This window comes from Adiantum capillus-veneris, chromosome 4 (assembly GCF_014529385.1).
Source record: "Adiantum capillus-veneris isolate H3 chromosome 4, ASM1452938v2, whole genome shotgun sequence".
In the NCBI taxonomy this organism is placed as follows: domain Eukaryota; kingdom Viridiplantae; phylum Streptophyta; class Polypodiopsida; order Polypodiales; family Pteridaceae; genus Adiantum; species Adiantum capillus-veneris.
In genome coordinates this window covers 69,383,557-69,394,287 of record NC_140934.1, presented here as the reverse complement: position 1 = coordinate 69,394,287, position 10,731 = coordinate 69,383,557, and the positions used below count along the sequence as shown (strand labels likewise).

Genomic DNA, 10,731 nt, shown 5'->3' with positions numbered 1-10,731 from the left:
CCTTTTCCTAAAGAGCTTGCAAAATATCCTGATTTGATTCAAGTAGAGTGGATCCATAATGCCATGACCAATGCCAAAGCACAAGGAGAACAAATAAGCCCTAAAGAATGGGAGTATGCGCGAGGATGCTTGCGCAAGGTGAGTGTGTATATGTTATGTATGCATGTATGCAAATCACTTAATAAAATGCGATGTAACCTCTTATGCATTGTGATTGTAGGGTCTTTCAACTCCATTTGGTCCGAAGGTCGACATTTCCGCACCCGCAAGATAGATGAGCGTCGGACCACTAATGATTCTGGCGTGATGGGAAACTTTGACACAACAATTGAATGAGGTCAGATATTGTGGTACTATAGAGAGAATAATCAAAGTGGATTTCAGATCTTTTCACAAATTCCTCTTTGAGTGCCGATGGTTTGTGGGTGAGGTCAAAAGACATGAAAATGGGCTCATTATGGTGGATTCCACCCAATTCCATTGGGGAAAAACTGACAACTTGGTGTATCCTAGTAGTTGCGAGCAGGTAATTTAGGCTATGTGAAATTAACTTCAATTAAAAATTTAATATATGTATATCGGCTTATTCTTTGTGTGTGACGTACAGGTTTTTTATGTGCCATGTATAAATCAAAGAAGACTTTGGTATGTCATTCCAGTCACGCCGCGGGGTAGATCTATCTTTGCAGAGACGGACATTGAGCCAGTAATTGATCCCATCATACCATCACCACAAGATGTAGAGGAAGATGTAGTTGAAGTTGAAGAAGGCCAGCCAAGCCTTGCAACTAGTCATCTTGAGGAGGAGGAAGAGGGAGAAAGCGATGATGATTCTACAGGAGGTGATGGAGAGGAGGAAGAATCTCTAAACTTGTTTATTGATTTGAATACTATGGGTCTAAATATGGACCCTAGTGCTTGTAGAGATCTTATAAAATATGAGAATTAATAAAACTTTCCATTCTTTTTTTTGGTGTAGTATATGATCAATTCGCAAATGTTTTGTTATGTGCTTATGAATAGTATTTGTAATGGTTTTGTTGTGAGTAATATGATTTATGTAGAGAATTTTTAGAGTGAAAGAGAGATTAAGTGAAGTGAGCATTCTGGAGAGTGTAGGAGTTGTAGTGTGTAAATACATTTTGAGTTGTATTGGATTTAAATGGTAACCCGCGGGAGAGGGAGGGGGAAGGGGGTCTATGGCCTTGGCGGTAATGGGCGTCGTAATATGCACGGCAATGTGCGCGGTAATAATAGCGGTAAAATGCCGCATGGACAACAAAGGGGTTTCTCTCTCCTCATTTTGAATTCCTCTCTCTTGTTTTGCGTTAATGGCCCGCGGTAAACACCACGATCTCTCATAGTGTGTGGTAGTGATGTGTGTGAACACACTTAGGACCACTGGGGCATTTTCTCCCTCTCTAAGAGGTTTTTTCCTCCGTGCATTGTATATACGTCCATCATTATAAGGGTATCTATATTTCCATTGCACACTAAGTAACACACTCTCTATTGTGTTCCTTGAGTTTCCTTCGTCTTCTCCAAGCTGTGTGTGTTTTCTTGTAACCCTAACTCCAACAATTGATATCAGAGCAGGTTGCATCCTCCCGGGCTTACTCACCTGCAGCTCTAGCACACACATGCTCTCTTTTATTTAATTTTTGTGAGCTTTCATGAGCGTTCATAGGTCTACTCACATTTTTTATTCGGGCTCATTTCGACCTCCGTTTCCACTACAAACAGTACTGCACATGCTATTTCATCATTTTCTGCAGGAATTCTATCAATGTTGTTTTTTGCATAACAGGTACCTTACAGTATTCTACGGTTTGTGCTATAGCACATGTTTTTCTTGATTTCCTTCTCCTCTTATTGGATAATTTTCACATCAGGTGCCACATTTACCATGGCTAACAACAACACAGATGCATTCAAGATGTTTGTTGCTGAAGACAAAATTGATGGGGACAATTACCCTATGTGGGCTTATATGCTCCAACATGTTCTTGTGTCGAAGGGCGTTTGGAACATTTTGCAGGGCATTGATATACGTCCTGGTTCTAAGGATATAGGGGATGTTGAGGATGTTGTAGGTCTTGCTGCAAGGATTGTTGTTGTTAGAGTTGTTTTGCCTATGACTGAACAAGCTTGTTGGGATGTAAAATATGCACATGCTCATGAATTTATTGCATTGTTTGTGAAGCACATCATTACTCCTCACATTTGTTCAGCAAAATGTGTAAAACAGGCTTGGGATATTTTGGCTGGTCTTTAAAGTCGCAATGATGCAAAAACTACATTGCTGCGTAAAGAGTTGGAGTCAAAGATTATACATGAGGAAGATGATATGGACACTTTCCTTGCTAGTGTCAAGTATATCAATGGGAAACTTATTTTTGCAGGGGTGAAATCATTTCAGACATCCCTTGTGCATACTATTCTTGATGCCTTGCCTGATTCTTACCAGACTTTTGCTTGTACTTGGAGACTTATGGCCCAAGGAGATCTTGAAGGTGTCAAATTTGATGCATTATGTAGATTGTTGTTGCAAGAGTCACTTTCTAGAAAAAACAGGACTAGATAGCGTGCAATTGAACATGCCTTTATTGTTGCTCAAATAAAAGGTGGTAGCAACAATGCAGCCCACTGCTTATGGTTCTTCTATGAGTGGAAAATCAACTATTCCTAATGCTTCTGCTGGCAGCAATTCGTCTGGAGATTCTGGTGATAAGGGCAAAAAGAGTATGCGCTACCATTACTGTAAAGCTAATGGTCACTTGATCAAGCAGTGTCCTAAGTTGAAGGACAAAGAGGCTAAGAAGAAAGAGGGTGGTTCCATTGCAAATGCTTGTTCCACTACAAATGCAGCTATAGTTGAGTCTTCTATGAAAGGAGATTGTGATGTTGATGTAGAATGGGCTTTTACTGTAGAGTGTACCTATAATCCTGTTGTCCATGATGCATGCATATCAGCTGTTGCAGATTCACATGTGTGGTATTTTGATAGTGACTCTACAAAGCACATTACCTCACATCATGATTTGTTCACCTCTGTTGAGTCTGTCCCTCATGGGAATTCAAGGTGAAAGCATATTAACGTCTCAACTTTTTGTGCTAGTTAGCATTTTCAAGTTAGCACATCTTGACAAAGTTGGGCATTCGGTAACATTTTTACAAAAAAAGATCAAAATTTGTCGGAAATTGTACATTTGGATTCTTTGTTTCAAGAGCTTTCTACCAATATATCATACATCATAGATCTTGGAGATGTACCTCATGTTATTTGTACTAGTTAGTATACGTCAAAACTGTGCTATTTAGCATTGTCCGAGACATGAAAAAGTGTGACACGTTAACATGCTTTCACCCTTTAGTTACTTGTGCCAACAATGCCTCTTATCCAATTCAGGGAGTTGGAAAGATTGTGCTTACTGCTGCAAATGGCAGTTCTTTTACACTTGTTTATGCACTTTATGTACCTGGGATCAAGAAGAATCTTTTGTCTATATCTGCACTTGCTAGACTTGGTCTTGTAGTCAAATTTGTGGATGACAAATGTAGAGTACATGATCTTAGTTTTGATGATAAAATTGTTGCATCTGGCATTTTATGCGGTGGGCTGTATAAGATCACTCTGTATGACAAGTATGGGTAGAATTTTGCAAATGCAGTTGTGGATTCTAAGGCTATTTCAGATGCAAAACTTTGGCATGCACGTTTTGGACATCTGAATTTTGCTAGTTTGCTACATTGCAAAAATTTGATATGGTTGATTCTTTGTCACCTCTTCAAGCACCTGCCAAACATGTTTGTGAAGGCTTTATTTTGGGTAAGATGCAACGTTTGAAGTTTCCAAAGGATGGTTCAGTTAGGGCCACATGCAAATTGCAGCTTGCACAGAGTGATGTTTGTGGGTCCATGCAAACTCCATCCTTGGGAAACTACCTTTACTTTGTGAATTTCATTGATGATTACACCAGGCATGCATGGGTAATTTCTCTTAAAGCAAGTTCGAAATATTTATGTGCTTCAAACACTTTATGGCTGTGGTTGAAAATGTCTCAAAAATGTACTATGGGAACCCTCCATTCTGATCGAGAAGGGGAGTATATGTCTCATGAATTTAATGCATTTCTGGCTAGTCGTGGGATAAAACACCAATGTACAGTGCCTTATACGTCTTAGTAAAATGGTGTTGCTGTGAGGAAATAGAGGTCACTTACAAAAATGGCATGATGTATGGTCAAAAGTCAAGCTTTGCCACATTCATTGCTTGAGGCCATCATGTGTGCCACTTATGTACTAAATAGGTGTCCTACAAAAGCTTTGTAGTCTATGACTACATACAAAGCATGGCATGATAGAAAGCCTACTATTGAGCACATGCATGGTTTTGGTTGTTTGGCATATGCTTTGGTGCCACAAACACATCAAAGAAAATTGGATGGTAAGGCTGCCAAATGTATTGTTGTTGGTTATAGTGTTGAAAGCAAAGGTTAGAGGTTGCATCATCCATAAACAAAGTGTATCTTGGTCTAACGGGATGTTGTCTTTGTGAAAGATTTTGTTCTGCACCTGTTTTCATGTACTAGAGGCAGTAATGTAAGCTCATAGGACATTTATGACACTTTTTTGTCTCTTTCCAGTGGTGAAAGTTCGAATGTAAATTCCAATGAGATAAATGTACAGCCTATGGAGGTTTTTGAAAATGTTACCGACCAACCTATTACTGATGTAGCTGTACATGATTACTTGATGAGGAAAGGGCTATGAATGATCAAGGTAGAGGTATGCCTAAATGGCTAGTGTATACTTTGCATGACTGTAAAGTGGATGCACTTTTGTCTAGTCGTACTCGTTCAGGTTCTTGCTATGCATCTTATGCATCAGATTGTTATGCTTTGGCTGTGTCTAGCTTACATGATATCGAGGAACCTCTGTCTTTTGATGAAGCACAAAATTCAAAAAATTGGATGGCTGCCATGCAATCATAATATGATGCACTTATAAAAAATGACCGTAGAAGGCGAAGACGGCTCCAGCAGGCAAAAACCATCTCCTGGAAGCCAGATAGTGGATTGGTCACACAGTAATAATTACCACGGCAGTTACTACAGTAACTCCTAGAAGCTATAAATAGGACCCATTACTTTGTAATCGGTCTTATATGCCCCACTAAGTCAATGTAGCATAGATTTTTTGAAGCATACATGTAATTAGTTTTGGTTTTTCAACTGAAATTTATCTGGGTTTGTAGAGTAGCTTGGTTATGAGAAAATCTATGGTTGGAGTGAATGTTGGTTAGCCATTTTGTCTTAATTCATGGGGAAAGGTATTGATAAGCCTTTTAAAGGGCTTGAGATGCTCCAAAATGGGCTTCCACAAGGGCGCGCATTTGCCCCTTCCATATGCTTATGGAAGACCCAGATGCGTGCCCTTGTGGCAGCCCATTTTGGGGCCTCCCAAGCCCTTTTGTAGGCATATCAATAACTTTCCCCAGGATTTAATGCAAGTTGGCTGGCCAACATGCTTTCCAACCCAGCATGCATCAAAAACTGCATGATTCACTAAGCACGGGTGCTTCTCATAAACACATTGGAAGCCAAACATATAACAAATTCAAAAGCTTGCAAGTAAGAGAGAGTCATAGACACCAAAAAGTAGATCCATTAAGGAAATCAACGCTTTACATGATATCCGGCTTTTGCTTTAAGATCTTTCGAATTACAATTTTTTGGCGCTTGGCCTTTTGGGGTGGCTCCCTGTTAAGCAAAGTGGTTGTAATTTCTTGGGTGTCATCAACCCCTACAGCTTGGTTCATGCCGACATGGGCAATGAGGCACCCGCAAAAGTTGACGCCGAAAGTGGATATTGCAAAATCTTTCTTTACAAGCACTACAAGGTTGGCCAATTGGGCAAGGGTTGTTAAGCACAAGGCCTTGGAGAGTGAACGGAGGGCAAAAATGTTGTAGCGTCTATTGGGGGAGTAGCTGGCATGCACAAACACCACGTCACTAGTCGAAAGTGTGCCGAGGTAGTGAGCAAGTGCCGCTTGCGGTCCAAATGCCGTCCTCCTCCCCCCTGACCGTTGCGCCCAGGCGTCAACCTCCAAAACATCCTGCAAAACATAGTATTTGTGAGAAATATGGCAAAAAATTAGTCATAACATTAACAAAATCAATTGTAACAATCAAATTTAAGTGAGCATCTATACCTCCTGACTACGATCCTCCTCATCAACACCTGGGTGCAAGTAAAGATCCACACTTGACTTCCCCTTTGAATCAAGCAAAACAGGCGTTGTAGCAGGTGATGGTGAATCCACTCTTGTGTGTTTAGCCAAACACATGGGTTGCACGGCCACAAACTCCTCCTCAGAGACCTTGGCCTGCTCGGCCGCTGCCACCTCAGCTTGTGCGATCACCACTGTGTCCGCCACAATATTCCCCATGGGCAGTAGGAGATCATCGTCATGGGAGGTGGTGGTATCAACCTCAAACTTGCCATGGGCATCGAGGATGGCGAAACACTCATCCATGCGAAGCTCAAAGGATTTCTCCAGATGATGTAAAAACACAAACTCCTCCCCACCCACTACAATGGAGGAGAAACGGGTAATCTCTACCTCAGGGATGGCATCCCGAGTGCTGGTTCCTTCTGGTGGCCCCGAGGACAAACCGACAAATGGAGAGGCCTCCAAGAGGCCTTGAATCCCTACAGGCAGGGATTTCATTAATGTAATCACGATCGTGTGATTACGTTAATAACTCTAGTTTTTACACAAGAAAATCACGTGATCACGGTAATTGTTAACGTGATCTTGATGGTGACCTACAAAAACCAATAGAGCCGGTAGGCCCGTCGGGCTTTTTCATTTTCCCGCGGGCCCTGCAGATCTGTATTGTTTTACCGGCGGGCCCGCCGAGAAAATGGGAAAGCCCGACGGGCCAAACTGTATATAGTAAACCTCTTCTTACTTTGGCATTTTAACTAGGCAAATCCCAGGGGAGTATATGCGAGCGCTGGGTATAGTCATCTCGTTGTGAATTGACCTAAGGTTACAGAGTCACAGGTCCTTTTCTTGGGCCGAACGTGATTCTTAAGTCGGTAGCCACTTCCAAAAATATATAAATCCTTCACCGAACATAAAGGTACTAAACCAAAACAATTGAGAATTTGGAGAGTCATGCTCATTGTGAAGAAGCCATTGGTCCATAAAAGGGCTGTAGTCGGTTTTAGAAGATGAGCATATTTAAATAACGAGTTGATAGTCAAGGGTCGGATGCCCTGTACTAGTGTACTGGGCATATAAAGATCCTTGAAATCTTGCATTTTTCACCATCATAGATTTGAATTGCTATACATTTCCACTGCACAATATGAGAGCTATAATCCTTAATTGGGTGACACTACAAATGGCTATTCATATTAGCGACGCTCACACAGCGACGCTCAAAAAAAAAATTCCCGGCGTCGCTATGAGCGTCGCAAATTTACAAGTAAATTTGCGACGCTCATAGCGACGCTGACTGGGCTAAAAAAAATAACAGAGAGCACCCAAAAACTCAGATCTCAGATCTGAGTTTTTCGGCGCCCTCAAGCAAGGAGCAGGTAACGCTCTCCCTCTCTCTCTCTCTCTCTCTCGTTCTTCTCCACACACACACACACACACACACACACACACACACACACACACACACACACACACACACACACACGAGGAGAGGAAGGAGAGCCAGGTATGCTCCTTCCCTCTCCTCACTCTCATGTTCCCTTCCCCTCTTTCTATCTCCCTCTCTCTCTCTCTCTCACACACACACACACACACATAGTGTTTTTGAGAGAGAGAGAGAGAGAGAGAGAGAGAGAGAGAGAGAGAGAGAGAGAGTACAAACATAAACAAAAACGCACACACACATACATAAACAAAGAATGCACACACACATTGAGAGAGGAAAAGAGAGAGAGAGCATGCATAAACAAAAAACGCACACATTGAGAGAGGAAAAGAGAGAGAGAACATGCATAAACAAAAAACGCACACATTGAGAGAGGAAAAGAGAGAGAAAACATGCATAAACAAAAAAACGCACACACATTGAGAGAGAAAGAGAGAGAAACTAATTTAACGTCGTAGGAAACTAATTAAAATTAAAAGACCTAAAGATCTAGCCGACGAGGAGTTGAACTCAAGACCTATTATTCAAGAGGGAAATGGCATAACCAATCTATCATACTTGGCATGGGTGATAGAAAGGTTATACCATTTATCTCTTTTTATTGGCACACACATCCACACACGCCCACACACACAAGAAGAAGAGAGTTATAACATCGTAGGAAACTATCCTAAAAGACGTTAAAGATTAGGTTAGATGTAGACTTACGTTAAATTAGATTTAGGTTTATTTAAGTTAAATTAGATTAGATTTAGGTTTATTTTTAGTTAGATTTACGTTTATTTACGCTAGATTTAGATTTACTTAATATATAATTACATTTAAGCGTGCGAGGCACTTTGATCTGGAGAAAAAGGAAAGGAGGTGGGGGTGGGCTAAGGGGTAAAAGGTAGAAGGGAGACGGGGGTGGGTTATGGGGTACCAAACGCGTTTCGCTCCTTTAAGGAGCTCATCAGTGGTAGTAGTAGGGAGAATACTGAAATAGAGGGGAAGAGGATGCTCTTTATATAAGAGTGGGGGGGGGGGGGGGGGGGGGGGGGTGAAGGTGTACTTTGCAAGGGCTGTGAGTTTTTCCATTGACTAGAGGTAGAGAGTGGTGTAGAGTTTCCCAAAGGTAATAAGTAAGAAAATGAATTTTAATGGGGGGGAGTTTAGTAGATTTTTCACCGGGGGGGTGGTATAAGTGAAAGGGGGTCTAAAAAAGAAAAAATGGGGGGGGGGGAAATGAAAAGTGGCAAAGGAGGGGATATAAGGCAGGGAGGGGTTTAAAAATAACATGAGGCCCATAGACAACTCAATGATCCCTCCACATACCAACCCCTAACCCCACCACCACATAATTACCTCGCCTCTTTACTCCACTCCATCACCCTCAAATACACTCTCCTCACCCGAGATGAAGCCACCTTTATCCTCACACCACTCCATAAATCCTTCAAACCCTGCCCTATCCAATTTCTCCCTAAGTTACACAAACCTATACTTGTAGCCCGTCCTATTTTCTCTTACCGTGGATACTTGTTTGAAAATGCTTCCAAATGGCTACACTTCCAACTTTATCCTGTCCTCCTTTCACAAAAACAACACCTCAAAGACTCGCTATCCCTCATCATCGATCTCCACTCAAAGACCTTCCCCCCCCATTGTCTCCTTTTTACCTTCTATGTGACCTCCCTCTACCCCAGCATCCCTATGACTGACGGTCTCATAGCCCTCAGAAGCACCATTACTAATTTCTTCGACACCCCAAAATTAGAGTTCATCATCTCACTTGCCACCCTTATTCTTTCACACCATTATCTTTGTTTCAAAGACAAAGTATGGAAGCAAATTAAGGGCACCGCAATGGGATCCAATTTCGCAGTGGTATATGCGTGTCTTTTCCTTTGCCACTTAGAAAACCACTCTCTACTTATCTCTAGCCCAAACCTAGCCTATTATAAGAGATACATAGATGATGCCTTCGGGGTCTGGACCGGCTCTCGTAAATCACTTACCAAAAGTCTCGCTTCCTACGCCTTCCCTCTACAAGAACATATAGAGATCTCACCCATCATATCCACTTTTGAAGCAACCATCCTAGATGTCCACTTCCACAAGGGACATACTTTCCACTTGTATGGTATCTTGGACTCCAATTGTTACCAAAAGCCTCTCAACTCTTACCAATATATACCTTGGATCTCTTGGCACCCTCTCCACCAAAAATTAGCCTTTATCAAGTCAGAACTTAAACGCTATCTTATCAGGGAAAGCAATCCTGATGGATTCTATCGTTTGAGAAACCTCTTCTTCATTAGGCTCCTTCATAGAGGCTACCCAAGAAACGTCCTCCTTAGGGTCTTTGGTTTGATCTCTTACAAGGAACGAACAACTCTCCTAACCAAAACCCCATCTTTAAAAAATCCTTCCCCTATCACCCTCAAACTACCTTTTTCTCCAGAAACTCGTAGACTAAACCCTACCCTAATAATTGGTAAGCCTATCCATACGGCTTGCAGCCTCTCCCCCACCCTTGCGCATCTTGACCAACCCATCATATGTTGGACCAATGGCCAAAACTTAGGCACTCTTCTAACTAAATCCAAAAACCAGAGTTAAACCCAATTTTACAAATGAATACTCTTTATTTAAGTTAAATTAGATTAGATTTAGGTTTATTTTTAGTTAGATTTACGTTTATTTACGCTAGATTTAGATTTACGTTATATTAGATTAGATTTAGGTCTCCATAGACTGCGATGCCTGCATGAAGCGGGTGAAGAAAGCCCTCAATGGAATATAGGGTATTGCTGCCTTCACTCATGGTGGGGTCCGTCGATCCAAAAGTACTGGTGAAATGTCTTCAGAAGATAGGGAAGAAGGTGGATCTTCAGGGCGGCAAGAGTCACTACATCCCCGACAATGACCAGCTGGCACAGTTCATTCTAGATGGATGTTCTTCTTAGAACGTTTCATGAAAACGCTTAAGGGATATGTGCGTCAAAAGGCACGTCCGGAGGGTAGCATGGCAGAAGGTTGGTTGGTATCAAAGTCCCTAGTGTACATTGGA

General features: G+C 41.7%; 1 protein-coding gene across 1 annotated transcript; it reads right to left on the bottom strand.

The window, feature by feature from the left end:
* Positions 1-5,686: 5,686 nt before the first annotated feature.
* Positions 5,687-9,107, bottom strand: LOC147459368 (uncharacterized). The gene is made up of 3 exons (XM_086511587.1): positions 9,050-9,107; positions 6,215-6,705; positions 5,687-6,118 (listed from the first exon to the last, which is right to left on the bottom strand). Exons 1-3 carry the CDS (start codon positions 9,105-9,107, stop codon positions 5,687-5,689), a joined length of 981 nt encoding a protein of 326 aa, XP_086367713.1.
* Between the last annotated feature and the right edge of the window lie 1,624 nt (positions 9,108-10,731).

Excerpts from the sequence above, each read along its gene's own strand:
- LOC147459368 (XM_086511587.1), bottom strand. The coding sequence starts at position 9,107 with ATGGAGTGGTGTGAGGATAAAGGTGGCTTCATCTCGGGTGAGGAGAGT. Across the intron at positions 6,706-9,049 it reads TGAGGAGAGTGTATTTGAGG|GCCTCTTGGAGGCCTCTCCA; the intron begins GTGATGGAGTGG and ends TAGGGATTCAAG. Across the intron at positions 6,119-6,214 it reads AGGAGGATCGTAGTCAGGAG|GATGTTTTGGAGGTTGACGC; the intron begins GTATAGATGCTC and ends TATGTTTTGCAG.